This window comes from Diabrotica undecimpunctata, chromosome 3 (assembly GCF_040954645.1).
Source record: "Diabrotica undecimpunctata isolate CICGRU chromosome 3, icDiaUnde3, whole genome shotgun sequence".
NCBI lineage: Eukaryota > Metazoa > Arthropoda > Insecta > Coleoptera > Chrysomelidae > Diabrotica > Diabrotica undecimpunctata.
In genome coordinates, this window is record NC_092805.1 from 158,117,138 (window position 1) to 158,142,502 (window position 25,365).

Genomic DNA, 25,365 nt, shown 5'->3' on the forward strand with positions numbered 1-25,365 from the left:
CGGAACCAGTAGTGTTCAGTGACATTTTATCTGGTGTGCATAGAAAAATTAACCCGGTTTAATTTATTTACGGCAACTATAGACATAATATGCACTATTTTATTCCTACTTTCAGTTGAAGAATAGATTCAATTATTTCAAATGTACTAAATTATTAATCTCTAAACATTTAAATTACAGTTCTGTCGTAGCTTGTTACAAATTTCTCAATTCGAGTCATATGTTTCCGTTTAAAATATGGGGATCGTGTGCTGACAAACTGTGGCTGACAGAAGGTGGCATCTGAGAGTGGGCATTCTGATTTCTGATTGTTTCTTATTCTGTGGCATGGCCTAGATGTTTCAGAGGATACCACAGAATATTTATTACTCTGTGACGATACCTAATTTGACAGTCAATGAACGCGGTTCATTTTTGACAGACTAGTTTACGACAGCTGTTTTTGACTTTTGACGTTTTGACTTCGTTACACTGACACATTAATCATCATGACATTTATGACAGTAATAGTGACGTTTAAATGGATGGAGGTGTTAGATTATTAATTTTTACTAATATAAGTGCTACTTAAAACAAATATACTGTTAAATTAAAACAGTGAGAAGAACAAATACAAGCAAATAGTTAGATATAATGGCTGGACGAGTACCTCGTTTAGGAGATTATCAAAAGAAAAACAACAGTATATATTACCTGAAAAAAGCTAAGCAGGCTTGTGTAAAAAACGACTTCGCCGAAGCCTATGAAAACTTTGTTCTATATTTTGAAAGTTTAAATGATCCCGCTGAATCTACTTCTGCGGTGCAAACTGTTTTTACGAAGCTCGTTTGCAAAATGGGAGCGGTTTTGGAAGAAACATCCAACATAGAAGAACTCTTGAAATGTTACATTCAAGCTTTAAACTTATTTCCTGACAATTATGTCATACTGAATAATTTGGGCGCATACATGTTCAAGTAAGTTAAATGCATATTTATCATTGTTTATTTAACATCGAAGTTACTTTCATTTTTATCTTTTGTTTTGAAAACACAAACTAATAATTAATGACTTTGTACATTACGATATCTCTCTACATCTTGTTTCCAACTTTTTCTATAAGTTTTCATAGGTCTTCATCTTTTTGTTGGATTTTTTAATTGCTTATTTTGAAAGTGTAATGGTTATCTAGAATCTTCTTAGATGTACTACAGAACAAGTTGTTTTATTAAACAGATTTAATTTCTTTAAGGATTGTATAATTTCGCCAATAAATAGAGAAAACTGTTTCAAAAAAACTCTTGAAAGAATTAATGACAGTATCTCTAAGTGTTAATCTACCATCAAACATATGTATTTGATACAATATCTATGAAAAATGCACCATACACTAATGTAAACAAAGCTAAAGTATGGCTCAATGTACAATTCCACATAAAATTTCTCTGAAACTTTTCATATCAGTAGTCAAAGTTGCTTTACACTTTTAATCTAGGAAATGGTTCCAATGCAGTACAGTAAAACTATTTAGAACAGCAGTAGATAAAATAAAAATAAGCAGGATGATTATAATCTAAGCTCTGTTAAGAGAGTACACTTGCAGAAGTATTATATTTTTTTGTATGTATACTCTACCACTGACAGATATATGTCTACTTTCTAAGTTATTCTTCAAATTTACAGATTCAAGAAGCTTTAAATACTGATAAATTATCATCATCAATCATTCTCTATGCCTTTATCCCTATGCTTCCCTAGATACATTTATGTTTCTATCTTGGGTCATACTAATGTCAATCCCCTTTACCAACAGATCTTCATTGGTCTTCCTCTTCCATTCTCTCTAAGGATTTAAAAATAAGCAATTCTTCATATTAGGTAATTAAAATCTTGACATTGAACCATCTTAACCTTTACTACTGTAATTCTACTACAAGCATCTCAATCTATTTCTCCATTACTTTGTAATACTGATCCTAATTACTCAAAAGTATAACTTTGCACAAACAATCAGTGTACCATCCAAAGGGATTTGTACCATTTGTAGTAACTGCATTTTTAAATAAACATTCTGAATACTCTGTTTTTTCCTACTAAGTTTTATATCACCTATATACATTAAGCACCAGGTAATCTTATTCTGTAGTTTTCCTGTTATCTGAGCCAACAATAATGAAAATAAATAAGGACTAAGCACTGAGCCCTGATGCAATCCTACTTTCACATGAAATTAATCTGATACCTATCCTAACAACGACCATTACTCACTCTCACAATCTTGACATACTCACTGGGAACTCTTTTCTTATTGAGCACCTACCATAGAATCTCCCAATGAACTCTATTACATGCTTTCTCAAGATCAATGAATACATATGAGTGTTTGTTCCTTTATTCCTGTAGTCAGCTGCTTTATACTGAAAATTACACCTGTTGTTAATCCGGCTTGCATAAACCCAAATTGATTTTATTGTTGGTGACTTGTTATTTTATTTATTTGTATTATTATTTTGGTGGCCATTACTGTTACCGTCTCCCTCAGCTCAACTGGTTTTATGTTAAATTCTTCGTTTTATAAACTGTCACAGTACTTTTAGATGGAATATCCCTAAACTAAAAGTCTACATCTACATGTCACTGTGGTGTGTATGTATTTCTGTGCTGAGATTGAAAACTAATAGATAAATTCAAAACTGTGTAATTTTACCTTTGCAACAACTTTATATGGACATTACAAGGCTTACTCGTGATACTATTCCAATTATTATCTATCAAAACTAATGAGTGAAATGTAATTTTAGATTTCTTGTTTATCTCTCTCTCCAGTTCTATAAGGTGTATCTTTTTTATTATTACTTAAATTTAATGTTATATTGGTACAGCATGTCACATTCCTGCAGATATGAAGGACAGGTACTAATAAGACCTAGCCAAAGTCAAGGCTGTTGGAACCATCTCTAGTAGGTTTGACATCAGACATCTATAAATAAAAATGAAATCACAATTATCATAGATCATTTTAACACCAAAGTAGGCAAAGCAGATCTGAAGACACTGTAAGGAAGAACAGTTAGCAATATCAAATCCATGGTTCAAACTACAATCTAGATATATTTATACCCGGAAATTTAACCAAGACTCACCTTACCACATAGTGATGAATAAAACGGAAATGGCATTAAGACTAAAACATACCTTAATGGCAACATTGGCTCGAACAATTACTCTGTAATTACAAAGATTTACAAAATCTTAAAAAAAAAAGAAAGAAAAGAAAAAAAAAAGATCTACAAAAAAAGATTCCAAATAAATAAAATTAACAAAGAGAAAAGCATTAGGACCAAACATCCAAATAGTCAAAAGTCCAGAAGCTCAAGTATGTAACTCACAATGTCCTAATAACAAATTAGATGAAATCATAGGAACTGTCAAATAGGAAAAAACGAGATGGAGAAGATGGTATCAATAACCCATGGTGTAAACTTAAAGATGTTTTAAACACCACACAAGAACAACATCTGAAAATAATTGACAAACCCAGGAGAAAAGAATGGATGACCACCGAAATTCTCGAACTAATGAATCAAAATAGAACACTAAAAAACTCCATAAAATATAATATTAGACAAGCCAAATAGACATGGAAGAAAGAAAGATGCATTGAAATTGAGCAGCTAAAAGACAAACACGATCTATTTGACATGCAGAAAAACATAAAAGAAATTACAAGGGAATCAAGAATACTCATATATAGAGAAACACTCATATACAGACTAGACCAAGATAACAAGAAGTTAATAAATAAATTGAGCAGAAGAACAACAAGTTTGGACCAAATATTTAGAGAAAGTCTTTAATGACAATAGCATGTAACTAGCAAGAGAATATGAACCTATAAATAGCTCAACTTTAATAAAAAGCGAAATTGTTAAGGCCCTAAAAAGAATCTAAACAGTCAAAGCAGCAAGATCACACGGAATATAGGCAGAAATTTTAAACTTTTAAATACAGGTAATATAATGTAATACTAGTATATGCAAACAGTTCCGTCTGATCAACCAAACCCTAAAACTATATATAAAAATCATACATTGCAGTCATACTGAAATTGCAACACCAATATAAGTATGGAACAATTTTTGCAAACCCGGCCTCAGGACCAGTTACTTAAGTGTTGTTTATCCTATTGGTTCTTCCACAAAAATGCAGAGATCAGAGGAAGGAAGTATAAATGTCAAACACTCGGAGTTAATGAAAATTATAGATGCAAACACACTAGAAACAACAACATACAGGTTTTGTTTTACCTAAAGCACCAAGTACAGTCAGTAAGACTAAAAGCAGATTGATAACGGAAACATGTATTAATCTTGGAATAAAACAAGGATGTGCCTTATTCTGTTGTCCTCTGTCATAGAATATCCAGAGAAGGTGACGATATCGACTTGGAAGTTAACACAACTATCTAGATCCAGATCTAGAAATAAGAACAAGGATAGAATTCTTGGAGGTGAAAACCTTGCTAAGCGACCTCAGCCTCAGAATAACCAACAGGCTCATATTTGTCAGGGGTATTCTTTCTTTTTGTAGGGAGTATGGGCTTGGGCCATGAAAGTCGGTACAATGAACCGCCTGGAGAACTTCTAAAAAGAACAGAACTGTTCATGGTTTCAAACTCACCATGGCTACGTCGAATATGTAGTCCCAGAATAGCCCATGCATGTTCTATTGGATTTAAGTCTGCATTTCTTGGGGGCCATGGTAATAAACGAATCCCAACTTCATCCAAGTAATCCGGTATTATTCTTTCTTGCGATGTGCTGATGAGCATTATCTTGCATCAGACGAAAGTTTTCTCCAACAAATGGGGGAAATGGCTCTACATGATCTTCCAAACATTGCGGAATATACCGTTGAGCGTTCAAATTGCCTATTTGAATTGTAACAAGTTCTGTATGGGCCTCTAGGGAAATTCCTGCCCACACCATTATCCCACCTCCACCAAATTGAACTCTCGGAGTAAAACAACATTGCTGATAACGTTCACTAGCTTTTCTCCATATCCTAGGCTGCTCATCTGATGAGTATCTGTTAAATCTTGATTCATCCGTGAAAAGCACCGCACTCCAATCGTCAACACCCCAATTAAGATGTTAGCGAGCGAAGTGTAAACGTTGCCTCCAATGATTTGCTGTTAATAAAGGTCTCGTGACAGGTATTCTGGACCTTAATCCATATTCATTTATGCGTCTTGGAACGGTATAAATGGCAACTGTGTTTCTATGGTTTTCATTTAATCGTTGAACAAGTACTTGTGCTGATAATGTACGATCGCGTATCACTTGTAACCTAAGAAAGCGATCTTCAACTTGAATTGTGGTTCTTCATCTACCTTGACCTGGCCTCCTAGTGTATTGTCTTGTTTACCGAAAACTTTTTGTTTTGCATCAAACACTTTACTTCGAGAAATTCCTAAAGCATTTGCGATCTAACGAATGCTCCGTCCATCATCCTGTAAAGCAACAGCCTGTGCTACTTCTTCTGGTGTCATAATTTTTTTAATGCAAGTTTTAAACAGGAGACAAAAAAACCTACAGCTAAACTTATAATCAGGTACAGTACCACAATAAACTTAAATTAATACTAAGCCAGTATTTCATATTAATAACAAAACGTATGTGTAAAAGTGTTGTTTTTCGCACAAAACATCTAAACAGGTTCAAACAAGAAAAAAACGTTATCGCTAATAAGGCATAAAATACAATTCAAACAAATTAAACAAGTTTTGATCTAAACACCAACAGAAAACAAAAAAATCTGAGTATGTATTCGGTTAATTTTGCACCCTAGTGTATTTTGTCGTACTTCACAATAAAAAACTAGCAAAATGAGTACCAAAAGTATCCAGACAAAAATACTTAAACACAAATTTAACAGCCGATATTATCAAAACAACGATAAGTTAAGTTTTGCAATTTTCAAGCATTGTTCACATGTTTCAAATAACAATGTTGTGGATTGACCACAAGCTATGTAATTCCCACTAAAATATTAAATAATAGATCATTTGATTTTCAACCATCAACAAAAATGTAATATGCATTCGATTTATAATACGATCTGTTTTTAAGAAATTAATTTCGACAACCTTTTGAACTGAATCCGAAAAAAGGTGCCGATTTTGATGTGATAATAAAATTGTGTGTTTGACCTATTTCTGCTGACAGATTAATATTTGCATTTACGAGTATATTATTCCATTTGTATAAAATGTAGCTTACGTCTTGAATATTTATCTTGAAAAGTTTTAACAGTGCTGATAATAAACATTCTCTATGGCAACTTTAGAACTATTTTTATTATCATATTAGTCATAACGTTGGCCTTGGCGTTTTTACATTGCTAACCTGTTCAAGAAAAAGTGCAACACAGCTGTTATCTTTATTTGTTTTAATAATGGAAATAATTTGCGATGGACTCATCTTAATAACCTACACATAAAGCCAATCAAGTAAATAAGAATACTGACAATATCATGGTATAATAATATTGAAAACTGCAAATTTTAGATTAAACGCTGAGTGTAACTAATATTAGAATATTGCCCTTTATTTGGTATTAATATACGCTACACGAGGTCTAAAAAATACATAATAACAAAAAATTTAACAGTTTTTTTATTAGGGATGAGTAAAAATATATTTGACAAAATTAAGAAACGTAAAATATAAACAAAATAAAAATTGGTGCAGAAAATAACGTAGCACAAAATTACACAATGATTTTACGTTATTTTGTCTACACAGTCTGTGCAACACGCTACAATCTGTCTCATGCACAACCAATTTTTGCAAAACTTTTGCAAATTTTTACAGAAACGTCTTGTTTTCCCTTTTTTGTAATACCTACAGTGCCTCTTTTATTGGGAGGGGGATCTGATAGAGCTTTAGAGTTGCCGTATTTAAAAAACTGCAGACTGAATATATGAATGTAAACCTGACGTCGAGGCTCTGGAACCCATGTTCTTTTACTAGCTCCATTCCCAAATTTCTTATAAATAGCCTCCTATTTTGGCTATATTCTGCATCTGGATTATTGAATTTAGTAATGATAAAAGTATTAATATTGTAAACGTTTAATATTCCATAAAAAGTTACTAACGGTCGCCGTTTCGTATTTCTTGAAACGTCATACTAAGAAGCAATTTTATGAACGATGTCTACACCGCATTTTTTAGAATTATAAAATAAAATTATCTCTGGCTTACCACTAACTGGATCAACTGTGTCGTCACGATGAAAAAAATACACCAAGAGGACATTTTTTTCTATGAGGAACATAGGACGAAGTCATCATGTGTTTTCCAAAAGTTTATTCTATCTGATGAATGCAAAAAAAAATATAGCCATAGTTTTTAATATTGTGTAAGCACAAAAATAGCGTTCACAAACGGTTCGCGAACAGTTCTGCTCGCATATGTGTACCCGCCTGTGGACTACGGCTGCATTTCCACCATGGACAATACCCCCTTTACAATGCGATCTAACTCTTACCAAATGCAACAAATTTAAAAGTCCTCACAAATTAATAAACCAAGAATCATTTAACAAACTGTCCTGTTTTTCTGATCATTATCACATCTTTACAGATGCATCCAAATCCACTGATGGTGTAGGATCAGCAATCGTTACTCCAAATACCACATTGCAATTGAAACTATCACCTACTAGCAGTATTCTCTCTGGAGAACTGTACTCGATTCTACAAGCATTAATTCGTATAAAAAACCACAACATCTCCAAAACCCTGATAATTACTGACTCTCTTAGTGCATTACATTCAATAAAACATCTCTATACCAGTAATCCTATCGTTCATCTAATACAACATCAATTAAACCTTATAAACCAGGCAAAACAGAAAATTTGTTTCATCTGGGTTCCATCACACACTGGTTTGGAAGGCAATGAAAAAGCGGATCATTACGCTCGTGAAGCAATACAAAGTACATCATCAATAACAGTGAAAACAGTGTCTGTGCCGGATTTTAAATCACTCGTAAAAAAGAAAGTGCTAAGTGAATGGGGAAATAAATGGCAACAATCAAAATCATTTCTAAACACTATTAAGCCTACAACACAGTGATGGTGTGAAATAAACATTGACCGCCGGGTATTCGTTAAAATGACTCGATTGCTTAGAGGACACAGCAAACTAACTCATGGTTATATTATCGCCAAATCAAAACGCCCTATATGTGATCTTTGTAACTATAATATATCCATACCACATATTTTGGTAGATTGTCCCAAATTTATTAATGAAAGAAACAAACATTCAATACCTGGAAATATCAAGGATGTTTTAGGAGATAATTGTAATCCGAAAAACCTCTTTAATTATCTAAAAGATATTAATATTTTAAACAAATTGTAAATGAGTTTAATTTACTTATATTAATATATAAACAGGTTTTACTTTAGTTACTAATAACACCATATCTTTTACAATAATCTTTTACATTCATTTTAACGTCTTTTCTCTATGTAAAGGGCGAAAACGATAGTGTTTTCAAGGGTGGACCGCAGATGCATGTCGGAATAAAATATTATTCCTAGCGTTGTTTAACAGCCTCCAGTAACCAGTAAGAGGCTTTGAATTTGCGGTTCACCTAATTTGCTATCAAAGAGAGGTCTCCCGACTTCTTGTTACTTCGTATAGATGCCACTGCTAGCGTACCAGGCTGTTATTTTAACTATAATGGCCAAATACTAGACTGCATGTTCGAGAATTATCGAAAAATATTACCCATTTTTTTTTACATTTGTAATACATTTTTATTTTGTTATTTAAAGAATATTTTCTTTTTAGAATATCGGAAGTAGATATCGCTCGAAGATATCTAGAAAGAGCAGTAAACGTCAACAAAAATTACCTTCCCGCAGAAATCAATCTGATGCGCGTCAAATGGCATCAAATACCAAGATGGCACTTTAGGATGCTTAATGACAAAGGTAGAAATCTCGCCTACGACGAAGCCATCAGAGAAGTAATTGAAAACGGATACAAAAATGTTATAGATATAGGAGCGGGATGTGGACTTTTAAGTTTGATAGCTGCGGAGATGCCCGGTACTTCTGTCATAGCCATTGAAGAAAACAAGCAGCTCTATAATTTATGTGTAGATATTATGAAGAAAAATGAAGTTTCGAATGTGAAGGTTCTGCAATGTTATTCATTGGATATTGAAGGTAATAATTTAAATAGTGTAAAAGAATATCTTTTTAATTTTTTCCCTTTTAAATTATATATACTTTAGAACATGCTATGATTACAATACCAATGTTTTATCTTTTATACTTTTTGTAAAAATAAAGTTTTATCTTTAAATTTTTTTGCGAAGAGACCGATTTGTGAAAACCGGTTCGTATAGAAATTTTTAGTTATTATTCCTCAGTCTAATAATTATTGTATTCAGTGTAAGAAAATGCCTCGAGTTTAAAGACACCAAAATTACCACCATGTTAGCGATTTTGACAGGGTTAGAATTATTGCGTATAGAGATATGGGTTTGTCGTATCGCGAAATTGGCCGTCGTGTTAATTGTACGGCAATGACGGTTATGCGTGTCTGTCGTGGGTGGACAAACGAAGGAGAGGAACACGAAGAAGACCAACTGGTCAACCGAGGCGTACCACAGAGCGTCAAATTAGGCGCTTTAGATTACTGGCTCTGCGAGACCGTTTTGCTACTACGCGTCAAATTGCTGACCAATGGTTTGGAGTAGTAGGTAGACCTGTTAGTATGCGTACACTATACCGTCGTATTCGAGCCTTTGGACTGGTTTCATTCCGCCCACGACTAGTGCTTCCTTTGTCTGCAGACCACTGTCATCAACGTTTGAATTGGTGCAGAGAACGACAATATTGGGTGGCAGAATGGCGTAATGTAGCATTCAGCGAGGAATCACGATTCTGTTTAGGAATGCATGATGGTCGTAGGATGGTAAGACGCCGCCGTGGAGAGCGACGAGATATCGGGTTTGTTGTTGAGAGGCATGTACACAGTACAGTTGGAGTAATGGTTTGGGGGGCTATTGCCTATGGTAGCCGATCACCACTTATGTTTATTCGAGGTAATATGACTGATGCGCTTTAGGTTGATGACATCTTACACACCACTTTACTGCCTTATCTCGACGGCCGTCGAGACGTCCTTTTTCAGCAAGACAACGCGCGTCCCCATATTGCTCGTCAAACTATGGACATTCTCCAAGAAACTGGCGTTAATGTTTTGCCGTGGCCGTCCCGTGCTCCGGATTTAAATCCTATACAACATGTATGGGATATGATGGTAAGGAGACTGTCCACTTTGCACCATCCTCCACAGACTCTGGCACAGTTAATACATGAAGTTCAAGTTGCTTAAAACGAGGTACCGCAAGCAGACATCGATCGTCTCATTTTGTCAATGCCCTGACGTATTCAGCTACGGGGTCGCCAAACACATTATTATTTTTTTTTGATTGCTTGGTAATAAAAATTCTTGACGACGTTATCATTTCATTCTTGATGTAAATCTACCATGTTGTCAAAAAATTAAGTTCAAGAAATTATTTCTTCTGGGTGTAACACTTCTAATGTCACTGAGTATATTTGCTTATTACGATTGTCATTAGTGTTACAACGTGTAACATATCGTCAAAATATTTCTTTCGTAGTACGCTCCTAATATATTTCTTTATTGATAATACAGAATACGTCTCTGTATCATGGTTCTTTGCAATTTATTTATTCTTAAATCTATCTTATCGCAAAAAAATGGTCGAAAAATAGTTCGTTTAATGTCTCATAAATCTCTCAAATTGTTTTCAAACTACACCTGCATCTCAGACTTCTTTTTTGTATATATTTCAATCGTCAGTTAATTTAGGTCAAGCTCGATAAAAAAATTGAATCTCCTCAAAACAAGTAATTTGAGCTGACGCTTGGTAATCTGATATGGAACCTGCATATCTATTTATCTTTATAGTATTATCTTTATTATCTTTTAATATGTGACTAAGTCAGAAATCATACATTTGCATTTTTTGTCGTTATATTTTTACTAACAATCGATTATAAAAAAGGTTTTATTGCTTTGAGTGTACAAATCCGTTGAAACGACGTTGTTACGACAATTCCCTATAAATTGCAGCTTCTTAACAGTAACAAACTCACTCTAAGTCAGAAGTCTTCACGCATTATTATGCCCCGATTAGAATGGGTTTTAAATATCATAAGATATTTAAAACCCATATTTGTCTTTACGAGAAAATTTCTGTTAATGTGACAACGCTGTAAACGTTGAATACGTGTTTAAGCAAATGATATAAAAATGTTTCACTTTTCCGTAGTTTTAACACAAAACCTATACTTTCCAATGAATCGACATCAATAAAACTTTACTGTGAACATTTTTTTTGTATATTAAGTATACAAATTTCAATTTTTCATGTTAGTAACACGCTTTTTTGTTCTAGAAGTTCTAGATAAATGCAATTTTCTGGTTACGGAGGTGTTCGACTGTGGATTGTTCGGGGAACGAGCTCTAGAAACCATTTATCACGCATCAAAAATGTTACGAACGGAGGAAGACTATAAAATAGTCCCGTGTGGAGCCAAATTATATATTACAGGTACGTTTCATTGTATGTAATAACCTTTTATGTTTGAATATTAAATTAAAACTACTAACAGTGAGAGATATTTCACAGCTTATATTTTTTCTTGTATAACAATCGATCGCAGATACCTTTAAATTTCGCAAAAATTCAGCCAAAATGATGTAATCATCCAAGTTTGTACGACGACGCTGACGGTCTTATAAGTACTTACTCCCACCGTCCGATGGCGCCACTATATCAAGAGAAATTTGCTATCGTGTAGTACATTCTCGCCGACTGTTGAGGTGTGAGGGTAGTTTGTTGAAATTGGGGAGAGCCTCGCTTCATATCAGAAATTCCGGCACAAACTGAGATTAGAAAACTGAGATAAGGGCATCGACCTGTGTTAGGACGACCGTCTCTTAGGATGAAAGTTTTCTCCGTCCTAGGATAAACTGGGATGGACTTAGACCCTAATTGGATGAGAAAATGCAAATATAAAATCTGAGAAAGAAACAAGTACAAAGATAAAAAAGAGAATTGGAATAGTCCCTTGTCCTTTTAGAGGGGTCTCTCACACAAGTAGAATTGATGTGTACATTGCGAAACGGCAAATAAAAATAATTGAAGAGGTATGCTGACTTTATACACACAAAAAGAGCCAGAAAATCCAAATTTAGAGAGTTGTGTTTTAAAATCGTTCAAACTGTTGCGTTCTGCACATACGATGACCTCAATATAACAATTTTGGTCATCCTGAAGGGGGAGAGAAGATATTCTGTTCAATCTAGAACTCGCTGGTTTCCCCCTTTCGGATTGGGTATGTATATTCAAATAAAGAAAAGAAATGAAAACCAGTGGACTGTATAAAATTCTATTTTAAACAAGAAGGTGAAATTAAACATAAATACACATAACCCAATATACAACTATAAATAAGGAAGAATATATTACTTAAAAGAAGAAGAATATATGTAGTACAAACTTAAATATTAATCAATACGTAACGACACACAAAAAGAGAACCATAAACAAACCATAGATAGAAATAATATACAAAAAAGAAATAAAAATATGAATATATATGTCATATAAAAACAAATTAATAAACTCAATGCACAAGTATACTCATAATACACATTATGAGTTAATATTAGGTAATAAACTACACAACGCTGTGATATACATACAAAAATAATAGTGAAATTATTATAATCTAATAAATATACAAATCTCTGTAAAGGTAATAACGTTTAATGTTCTCAATAAAGTTCAAAAGTTCAAAATCGCGACACAATGTGTAATAATTGGGCACCAAATAAACGTACTTAGCCCATGCAGCAACAAAATTATGGTGTATTGTAGCTTACTCCATAAATCATAGCACCAACCGCTATTACCAACGACGTCTTCATCGACGTACACCAGGAACCACAAATTTCATATTGCAACTTTTCTGCACAAACAACCCAGGAATAACCGGGAATAAGATTCCCGTGAGTGTTCCCCTTATAAGAAGCAAAGCTCTGAACAATTTGCTATTGAAATGGGGAAAAACAATTTTAAGGCGAGTACAGGGTGACTAGACTGATTCAAAGAACGCAACAAAAATTCATTCAAATCCATTCGTGGAGAAAGTGGTGCTGTTAATCAGCAAGAAGCCAACCAATGGAAAAAGTTTTTGGAAGAGGAGGATGATTCAGGATATAGATGAAAGAGATATCTCCAATATTGACGAGACATGTCTTTTTATTAAATGAACTGCTCACAAAACACTGGCATTTAAAAACCAAAAATTTCACGGAGGAAAACTAAGCAAATAAAGAGTCACTCTCTTAATTGATGCAAACATGGACGGATCAGAAAGGCTGCCTTTACAAATGATTTGCAAGTCAGCTAATCCTTATTGTTTTAAGAACGTCAAGGCAAAACCAGTGGAATATGTGAAGAGCGCAAGATCTTGGATGACTAGTGACCTTTCGAGAAATGGCTGATGAAATTAGACAAAAGAAAAAATCATAAAAGAAAAAAGAAGTTATTTTGTTTATTGATAACTGTACGGCACACAACACTATCCCACTGATGAAAAATGTAAGTTATTTTTTTTCCTTCCAACACGACTTCAGTTCAACGTGTCAGTTCTATGTACCAGGGTATCATAAAAAATCTTGACATGACATATTGACGGAAGATTGAGACTCCCTTAAAATAAAGTTAGACATTCTTCAAGCCTGTCGAATGTGTAAGAAAGCTTGGGACAAAGTAGCACTCGAAATGATCAAACACTATTCCAAAAAAGCTGGTTTCGTAAAAAAGGAGGAGAAAGCAAAAAACGCTAACGACACTTTAACAGAAGAGCTGCTTTCAGTTGACGACATTTCTGATCCTGCCATCTCTTATAAATATTTTGTAAACGTAGTTGAAGACGTTACAGTATGTGGTAAGATAACCGATGCATAGATGATCGCTGAAGTGCTTAAGAACAATGATGAAAAACAAGAGAGTGATGTACACGTGATCAGTTGTGGGGAAAATATGTTCCGAGTGCGGCCGAAGCAACGAACCATAATACACAACAGAATAGTTGGTAAGTGAGGAATTTTTCTTTTGAGATGTGGTGCTACAGGAGAATCCACAGAATATCGTGAACTGAAAAAGTAACTAATATAGAGGTAGTTTGATCAGATAAAAGGCATATATCGAGCACAGTTTAATTTAATCTTGCCCAAGTACTTTCGATCCCTAGATCATCTTCAGGGGCATTTCGTCAATTGCGGCCTATCCGACAAGAACAAAATATCATAAACATATAAATGTACATCACACTACACTACAAAAGGACAAACAAACACTTTAAAATTATTTAAGAAAGGCTACATTACTTGCAGAAGCCGGAGACAGAATGGCTCCAGATCTAACTTAAACTGTGCTCGATATATGCCTTTTATCTGATCAAAGTTCATTTATTCGAGCATTCAACCTTATATTTATTTAATATAGAGGTGTTACAAAGAATGAAGAAAGAATGTGAAGTCATAAAAACTGTTAAAATTAGAAAGATTCAATATCTGGGTCATATAATGAGGGGCGAGAAGTACGTATTACTTAGATTAATTATGCAAGGGAAGAGAAACCCAGGACGACGCAAAATATCCTGGCTAAGAAATTTGAGAGAGTGGTTCGGTTGCAGCTCATTAGAATTATTCAGAAGCGCGGCCAATAAAATTAAAATAGCGATGATGATTTCCAACCTCCGATAGGAGAAGGAACCTGAAGAAGAAGAGGAATTTTTAAAATGTCAACTATTTGCCAAACTGTTATATTAACAGTAAATACACTTAGTTTTAAGACTACTGCAACACAGTAAAATACATAAGAAATATTTTAATACAAAATTATATATTCTAAATTTTAAACTTACCACTATTTTGAGCATTAATAGTAAAAACGTCCCGTCATTATTTCTTGTTCACAATAATCTATCTTATATGAAAGCTTATCAGCTTTCTACAGACTATTTAGTTGTTTTGGCATAGCACAATCACAATACACAGCAATAATTAGTTTTTAAAGCTATTAATCTAAATTTAATATGTATTTATAAATACATTTTATTAATATATAATGTATTATGATCAAATTGTGTAAGAAATCAAAACATAAACAAAATTCTTACTCTAAAAAAGCGGCAACACTTTAAACAATTTTGCCACAAGCTGAACGGTCAAAAAATTTGAAGTGTTCCAGTATCAGTTGCGTACAATTGTCTAATATATTTAATTAAAATTTTTATTTTGTGGAATATTAGACTTCAAGAATTATTTCATAAACTTTTTATTATAAATAATAACCAATGTTTTTGGTTATTTAATCAATATAATTCTAAAATTCCCAATATAATGATGATTACATTTTTCCGATTATTATACCATGTTGACGCCTATGAAAGATCGAGCAGTTCCGTATGGGTTTCGTATTATTAGCTGTGTTAGGAAAATTTGAACAACTCTAAGGTTGATGTTCTGGAAATTTTAAATATAAGTGACGTCACTTTATATAAATTGTGACGTGCACGCATATTTGTATGAAAAATACTATAGACGGTACTTCGACAGTAAAAATGACGTAAGTCATTCCATTTTTAGTTCACTGAATATCTTTGATTTTTTCATTACCGAGAAGCAAATTCTAAAAATCAGCTAAAAATTTCGGATTTCTTTGGAAAAATTAAAGTCTGTCTTTTTTCGTTAATTGTAACAAATGGTCTTATTTACAATAAATGTTTTGAGGCAAAATGTTTTATTGTTTTAATGAAGCGTCCTCACTGGGCGATTTTTATCGGTCAAAATACCAATGAGAACACCTGCAAATGATAAAAATCGACAATAATTAACCATTTGGTATAGCTTGCAAATGTTTTAATTGGTATTCTTTGCCAAATTTTGTTGGCCTAGTTTTTTGATTGACAAAATTCGGGCAAGAATAGAAACGAAAACATCTGCAAGCGACAAAAATGTTGAACTATTGTTGACTTTTTTCGTATGCAGATATTTATGTAGGTATCTTTGTTTTTTGTAGATATATTTTTAATTGGAATTTTTGGATAATTCGAATTTTTTTAACGGTCCCATGAGATTCGAATTATCCAAATTTCACTGTACTTTATTTAGGTCTTTGCGGCATAATGACTATACCTCTAAAAGATATTATTTAGAGATCTGTGGCGGCATTTCGATAAAACTATTTAAGCGGATTATGTGGGTATTTAAAAGGCCCTGGGTGGTCAAAAATATAACGGAAAACAGCATAAAATGGTTTCTTAAGAAAAATTAATCGAAAGTACTGAGTGTTATACAAAATTTAGCGAAATAAAAGAAATTTAGACAAAGTGTGACGTATCGGCTTTTCGACACTTTACAAATTCTTTTAAAAATACATTTTTAGATGGTTTGAACGTATTCTAAAAGTCCTTTTATTTTTATAGGTATTAGTTGTGAAGATCAAATCAAGCGACATAAACTGGTCAACAAAAAATCAATCAAATTGCTCAATCTCCAAAATGTTTGCGTCACCGAATACGATCTAGAACCGTACGAAGCAGAAAATTTACTAGATAAAGAAGTGAAATACGTGACTGATATTAACCAAGTTTTTGATCTAGATTTTTATAACTTAGAACAAATAAACGAACTCCTGAGCGAAGACGGGCACGAAAAGATCATCCAACTGAGGTGTATAGAGCAGGGAGTGTTGCACGCGTTTGCCATTTGGTTCGATCTGAATCTTACACCAAATACCTACATAACAAACAATCCTCTCGACGATGATCAGGTCACTTGTTGGGAGCATGCTATTATTTGCTTAGACCATCCAGTGGAAGTTGTGGAGGGAACGATCATCACGGCGAAGTTAACAATTAAAGACTGTGGTTTAAATGTAACATTAATAGAGACTGAACCTACGAATCACACTTGTTTTAAGGTTTCTAAAGAAGTTATAACGTTTTTAAACGATCAAAAGTTGGTGGACAATATAATTGCATTGTTGAAAAAGGTTTGGAATGCGAACACGACGGTAAGTTGCATATAAAATTATAGTTAGAAAGGTCATACGCTTTAATTTTCATATATACATATGTCACATGTCACTCAATATTTCCAGAATGTTGTAGTTACCATTTTCGAAGTCGTTTTACTGATCCTACGCCGGTGAAGAACAGAAATATAATCAGTTACTGTTCCGTTGGGCCTTAATATTCTCTGCCCTAATATGAATCAGGAGATTCTGACACTGATGGATGAACGTACGAAACATAAACACAAGAATGATTTAGAACAGGGTTGGCAGGTTTTAACACATGGCTTAAACCTTGGTTTAAACCAAGGTTGATCAGGGAAGGCAAGTTTAAATCAACATAATTTAAACCTGTGTTTAAACCATGGTTTTTTTATTGATTTTTTTTCTCTATGTTGTTGATATTATCCTAATAATGACAACTACAGCTCAACAAACTACAAATACAAAATTGATGATTAAATTTTAAAATTTTAAATTATTCTAATAATTAAAACAACTAGTTTTACACTATAACCTGTATTTAAATTTTTCTTCATTTTGTTATCTCAACAAAAATATAATAATTCAAGATCGGTCCTGATGGAGATCCCTTTTGAATATCTCCATTGTATTGTATTATTATTCAACAAGGTGGTTCCTCCATATCATCGTTCACTGTGAGTGATGGTGCGGCGATCAGGTGGCTCAGGGGATTCCCAAGTTGATCTTCTGTGATTCCAGCATAATAGTTTATAGTTTTGATTTGGCACTTAGTACTTATTTTACTATTTTTATAAACGTCTGTGTAGTGATTAATAAATTGGAAAAAAGAGAAAATGTCAGGTTTAAGTGGACGAAGACGTGACTTATAGTATGGAATTCCTTTGAAAGTATTAAACTTAGCAGCAGAAAAGGTGAAAGAGCAAAGTGTAAATAATGTGCGATAACTTTAAAGGGTCAGGTATCAAGAATGAAGAATCACTTAATCAAATGTTCTTCTGGAAATAATGATAATAATGATGACATTGAAGGTAAGAAAAAAATGCTTAAATTGCACTGTATTTTCATACTTTCTTCCTATACTATTTAAATGAACATTATTAAATTAACATGGCAAATTAATAATTAACAATATAATTTTTTTATATGTATATATATATATATATAATAAATTTATATTTATAAATTTATAGTTGAATATTCATTGTTTCTATTGTTCCTCCCCATTTTTGTGTATTTTGTATTTGCGAATCTATTAAATAAGTTTTTATAAAAGTATAAGGGACTAGAAGCTTTTCATGTCTTATTTTTTGTTTCTTTTAGCCCTAGCCTTTTGTTTCTTTCTCCTCTTTTGCATCCTTTGCTTCAACGGAGCGAAACGATAGTGCAGGCACTGAAGACAGAGATGCAATGATGTCCAGACCAAGTACTTCTTCTAATCCCCAATCGTCTCAACTGGTAGCTCAAAATCTAAAAAGACGCAAAACTGAAAGTTCTGTGGTATCCTTTCTTATCAAAACAAGTACAAACCAAAAGGAGGCTCTAGACAGGCATACATTTGCTACAAATTCGCCATTTAAACATGTTGATCATACACAGTTTATTCGTCTCATAGTAGAACTTCGACCTGGTTACAAGCCACCTAGTCGAAGAGATATAAGCGGACACTTTCTTGACAATATTGTTTAAGATCTACTATGGGTCAACAACGATTATCTGATTTGGGACTGTTAAGCATAGAGTCGAAACTTGCAAAAACTCTTGATTTCGACCACGTGATCCAAAACTTTGCGGATATGAAAGCAAGAAAAGTTATGTTGTTTCTAACAGTTCTATTGTAAATAATTAAAAACAAAGTTTAATTGTTAAAACTGTTTTAATTTTCTTCCTTCCTGTGTCAATAGCATGAGTGTTCACTATTACATACCCCAGTTTATGAGTTATCAGATTTTTGGGGGGGGGGTGGCGGGTCTCATCCCCGGGGCCGGCCTGGCTCTGGGCGGCCCTGGTAGTACTTAATATAGTACAAAGTAGTACATGTACAATTAGTGATTCTGTACGTGTATGGAAGGAGCTTGAAAACAAGTTCAGAAATATTGTGGCAATAAGAAGTTTATAAGAAAATTCGAAAGTTAGTATAAAATGGCAATGACAGAAGCATATTTTTGAAAGTATCCCGAAATTGACGTTTTACCAATAATTGTAAAGTGTCAGACAAAAAGTGTACCTTTTCAAAACATTTTTTTTTTAAACAGTGTCATTTCAAAAGTGACGATTGAGTGGTAGAAAAGCCACAAAAATATCGACACTAACATCATGCATGTTATTGAACAACTTCACACAGCCCAAGCGTCTTCAGCTGGCGTTGAAAGAATTTTTTCTTCCTTTGGGCTAGTGTAGTCGAAACGTAGAAACAGGTTGGGTACAGAAAAAGCCTCCAAATTGGTTTTTTATTTAAAGTGTTTAATACATGTGCTTAAAATGAAGATAAAGTATATTTTTGTGTTTTCAATCTTAATTATTTTGAACATTTTTATGTTTTTTTTATTATATTAATTTTTTTATATAAATAAAAGTTGTCTTAATCATTGTTTTCATTGTTTATTACTATTATTTTATAAATATTTAATTCATTTAGTCACGTATTTAGATTTATAATACTTTGTATCAAATAAACCTGGTTTAAACCAAATAAACCTGATTTAAACCAAAAAACCTGGTTTTTTTATTTTTGTAAAAAAACCTTGGTTTTTGCCAACCCTGATTTAGAATACAAGAAAATTCACAATATTATTGGAGACAAAATTAAGGAAGTTGAGGAAACGTGGATGAAAGAAAAGTGCAATGAAATTAGGAACTAGATATTAAATACTTACGACAGCTTTAAGGCTCACAAGAAAAACCGTCATAAATTATTCTTTGCGTCAGTTAAATGCAAGAAAATTATTTTTTCCTTTATCTAGAGGATTACTGTTAACACTTTAAGACATTTTGAAAAACACTATCACCGAACAGATGTTTTATCTGACCGTAATTAATCTCACTGAATATAGAAATTTAACTTTATCTCTTGAAATATTCTACTCCACTGAAGGAAATGAGTAACATGAAAATAACAATAAAGAAAGAAGATTAGATGGGTCTCAACATATGGTGAGTCAGATAAGCACCCTCATCACCAATACCTTTTGCAGTTGAAGGTATCCTTCACTTCAATGGTAGCTATTTATGATACATAATATGATGGCATGTGTCCTATTCTATATTTAATGAATGTTTTGAGTATACAAAAGTTATTATTTATTAGTTGTTTATTAATAATAAAAAATTTATTCCAGGTTATAGACAACAATATATGTCCGCTGTTAGGTTTTCTTTTGGCAAAAACTTCCCCATGTACTGTATACCATCCAATAAAGACAGAAGCTGATAAAGCCTTTTTTGATTATGTTTTAAACGTTAACAACATTCCTAAAGAAAATTTTCTCATAGTCAATGAACTAGAAATTAAAGGGCAAAACTCTTGTACTTTCTTTTTTGACACAGTCAACGTTGACGGATCTTTGGAAAACTGTTGTTTGGCGAAAAATGAATTAGGAAGCTCAATATACATTCCGCAAAGTGTAACCATCGTAGTACAACTTATCAGTTCGTCGTATATAGATTTTTGTAATAAAGTGGATGACGATAACGTCTTTGGATTTAATATCGCTGAATTTATCAACGATTATTCCGTAAGTATGAAAAAATAAATATAGGAATGTATAAATTTAGTGCCTTCTGTCCGTTGTTCCCAAATAATTTTTTTGTAGTCCAAAAAAACACAAGTAAAGAAATTTTCACACAGCGATGATTAACGAGTTAACTAGGCTACACATATTAAAAGACCAAGCCCCAAATAGATGTCGATACCAATTTATAGTCCATGCATAAAATTAAAAAATCATTTTTATGAACCTATCTCCATTGTCATTTACATTCTTCTCTCTTTACCTCTTAATGGATCCTCTGTGTCCATTGAAGTCTCCTAACATGAAAATTTCCTTTCTGTCGCTGATATTCCACTCTAGGTTGCACGATGTATATCAACTGCAATGGTTAAGAGTAGTTTTTAGTATTTTACAGCAAATAAAAAAAATCACAAAAGTACTTTAAAAATGATGATATAAAACATTGTAAATCTAGGCTTGATGTTTTGTTTACACTGTCTACCAATAATGTTGACTATAAAGATATTTACAGGACAGAAAAACGCAAATACAATTCTTTACTCACTCAATCTCGAAAAAATTGTTATAAAGAACGAATTAAAAATAGCGAAAATAAAACTAAAATGGCTTCGCAATTGGTAAAAGAGATTAAGGGTAATTCCAAAAATCAAAAACGACCTTCCAAATGCGGTGGTTATTAGTTCCTCAAACCTCGTAAATTTCGCTGATGGCTCAAATGTGCTTTTCTGGGAAAAAACTTTAGAAACACTCCTCATAGTGGCAGAGCAAATTCTAAGCAAGGCTGAACAGTGGTTCAGTGGAAATCGGTTGTTACTTAATACTGATAAGACAGTTTTTGTCTACTTTAGAACCAGCCAGTCACGAGAACAGTTTCCAGATAAAATTAATTTTCTATCACAAAACACGGAACCTGCTAGATCAGTTAAATTTTTTGGTATTCATATTGACCAGAATCTGAATTGGTGGGAACAAATGCAAAATACAACAAAAAACTGAATAGAGCCTGCTGCTCATTAAGAGTGTTAAAGAAACTATCTAGACCAGGGGATTTTACTATCAGTATATTATGCAAACGTTTATTCTGTTATGCGATATGGAGTAATCTTCTGGGGTGCTGCAGTAGATAGCTCAACTGTCTTTATAGTCCAAAAAAGGCGGTCCAGGTGATCTTAGGACTAAAGGCGGGAGAATCCTGTAGAGGCCGATTCAAATCACTCGATATACTCACTTTCTCAGCCATCCATATATTTGAATGTATTATGTTCCTTTTTAAAAATTTTTCTTTGTTTTATCACCTGCTTCCCAATCATGAATATAATACAAGAAGCCTTAATTTGAATTTGCCACTTCACAGATTGTCTATAACAGAGAGAAGTCCTGTATGCCTGTGTTAAATTTTATAATAGTCTACCATCTGACATTCAACAGGAAACACACTATAGAGCTTTTAAAAGAAAGGTTTTTCAACACGTAGTTTGAGCATTTACTACATCTAATATCCAGAAAGGGTTTGAAATCAAAGTTTATCCAATAAATGAAAATATTTTTGCAGAGAGTGAGTGTTTGTCACATATAACAGATCATCCTCTGAACCAGCATACTGTGGGTCGAGAAGAAGTCGATGTTGAAGAAGAGAGGGAACACACGAAAGCTTCGGCTAAAGAAATGTCTCTACTTCCTCTACCTCAAAAGGTCTTCAGGCAGGAATTTCAGAAAGTTCTATTACACTTGAAATGTTGCAATGTTGTAAAATTAAGACAGGAAGAGCAAGAGAAAAGTCACGTATACTTACCGACACTCCAGAGAAAGACGAAATAGCGGAACTCAAAAAGGGAAAACTCTTGCGAATACGTCACCTGAGAAAGTGCGGGCAGGCAATCAAGTTCAAATAGTTATGGAGAAATAATCGAGTACTTAGCAGCTAGAGAGGAAGAATTATTAAATACGAAAGGGGGGTTTGTCTTGGTGAATGGCGAAAAAAATCGTTTACTTATATTGCCGAAATTCCAAATTCTATGGCTAGTAATGAACTTTAATACTTACGCAGAATCTTTAACTCCAACAAGTTTAGAAATGACTCAACTGAAACTTCTGATTTCTTGCGCAGTGATATTGCGTAGTACTACGTAAGCTTCCATATCTGCACGAGTTAATACGCCATGAAGCGCACTTACAGCATTGATTAAAAACTACTATACATGTGTAGTTTTTAATCAATGCTTTAATGATCTATTTAGCGGATATATAATTTAAAATAAGTTTTTCTATGCAAATTTATTCATTCCATTCATAATGTTTATTTTTAAATCTTGAATAAATATCTTGGAAAATCTTTTCTCATTTTTTATTTTTTCCATAACCGACCCCAAGTACAATATATTATATGGTCCACTGATAAGTTAACTGATAACTTTTTCTTCTTCCTTTCGGTGTCATACATTTGGTTTTTTTCTGCTGATATTATCATATTGTATTTCTTAGCTGTTGTATTGAAGACGTGTGGAGTCCGTTTTGATGTTTATATTTGCGACCTTACAATGAAAATGAATTTGTATTATATTTTATGAATAGATTTTATATAGTTGGTGTAAAGTTTTGTTCAAGCTTTAATATTTAGGTATATATTTCCCTTATATACATATTCATCTTTTAGGGATATGAACATCCGAATTTGGAAAGACTGATGTACAAAGAACATTCTCCACCGGTGAAATTTCCTTTAGAAGGGGACGGAGAAAAATCCAAAGATGTAATCGTCACTAGAGGTGGAGAGACGAATGCCTTATTGTTGTGGTACGAATTACAATTTTATGAAGACATAGTATATTCAACTTTAAACAGTATACATTATAAAAAGACTTGTTTTTTCTTTAATGAACCAAAGAAGATCGAATTAGGAGATGGTATCAGTATAAAAATGCAAATTAATGGTACCTATATGAAGTTTTATATTTAAAAAAATAAATGTTTATATGTAAAAAAAATAAAATTCTATTATTTATCCCAACAGAGGTGATAAACTCAGAGGCTCATGACACGTGTGCTGCATTATGACATTCATAACATTGTGTAGAAAATAAAAAAAATATTTAGGCTAGAAATAAATATTTGTTTTTATTGAAAATTGAAGCGAAGCTTTTATACTGGCGTTGTATTATTTTTTTCTCTATAGTAAAACGCAGAGACGAGCGTCACGAAATAGCGCTTTTTCACATCGATTCACTATTCTCGATCAGTTCTAGTCATATATTTATTCTAAGCAGGTTTAAATTAAAAACTACATGAAAAATAACTAACAAAATAGAGACATTAAATGAGAAGTAAAAAATTAAAGAATATCTGTCAATGAAAGATTCGATTCATAAGGATTGTCAGAATTTAAAAGTCATAAATGTCAATTAATAACAATATTGATCATGGTAAATTTAATTTAATTTTTTAAAGTAGGCCAGAGTACATCCACAGAATAATAAACAATCAGAATGCCCACTCTCAGATGCCGCCTTTGAGGTTTTTCAGCACGCGATCGCCATGTTTTAGAAGAAAACACTCGAATTGAGAATCACTGGTGTAATGGTAATGGGTCATAGCACACTACCTCCTAGCATTGAAACTTCCGTGTTAACGAATAAAACAATGATTAGCGCATCACCTAGTGACCGGGAGCGTAACTATATATACATTGCGCTAAATTCAAAAGTTTAGTAATATTGCCTAGGATTGTGAACTCATTTTAAAGTAAAGGAAACTCGATATAATCCTAAAATAACAAGAAAAATCCTTATCATATACGGTAATAAATATTTTTCGTACACTTTTTAGGTTTTCTTGTTATATTGAGACTATATTTATTTTCCATTACATTAAAATGTCAGTGATTAAAAAAATTTAAGAATAAAATATAGAATAAATCCTTTATTTATAAATATTTTACAAGAAATGTTATATGTGTTACAAGAAATATTAATAATACAAGCCAAGTGTAGTATACTCCGTTTGCTATTCCCAGTCCGAACTGTCTAGTGAATTTAGTAATTATTTTTTGCGAAGTTAGTTACTTTTTGGCAGCTAAAAGTGGTTGGAAATTACTATACAACCAAGCACACGTACTCATAGCCAATATTAATACTAAACAAACTAAATAGTAAATAAAATAGAACTTTGCGAATTACCGACAATCAATATTTATTTATCTGCACCATATAATAAATAGTTATGTTAAATTATAACAACTAAAATATATTATTTAAATATATACTATCCAAACTTTCATGGGTTTAGTATACACTTCCACTATTTAAAATAATTCTTCTTTTTTTAAATAAAGAAGTATGCAATAGTAGGATACTTGAGCTATTAATACTGAGAAATAGAAATTGTTGTGTTGTAGGTTTCCGACAATGAATCTGTCAAAATATGCCCGAGCTAAGCGAATGGAGTATATAATTTAGTTTT

At 32.9% G+C, this 25,365-nt stretch overlaps 1 protein-coding gene across 2 annotated transcripts; it reads left to right on the forward strand.

Annotated features, from left to right (window-relative positions):
* Positions 1-481: 481 nt before the first annotated feature.
* On the forward strand, positions 482-23,899 carry LOC140437653 (protein arginine N-methyltransferase 9-like). Of its 2 annotated transcripts, none has more exons than XM_072527285.1 (6): positions 482-956; positions 8,851-9,230; positions 11,504-11,656; positions 16,608-17,197; positions 20,518-20,913; positions 23,564-23,899. In XM_072527285.1, the coding sequence occupies exons 1-6, from the start codon at positions 634-636 to the stop codon at positions 23,864-23,866; spliced, it is 2,145 nt and encodes a 714-aa protein (XP_072383386.1). In that variant the 5' UTR covers positions 482-633; the 3' UTR covers positions 23,867-23,899. The 2 variants fall into 2 exon arrangements, with proteins under 2 accessions (XP_072383386.1, XP_072383385.1); XM_072527284.1 differs by having other exon boundaries at positions 484-956; positions 11,501-11,656.
* The last annotated feature ends 1,466 nt before the right edge of the window (positions 23,900-25,365 follow it).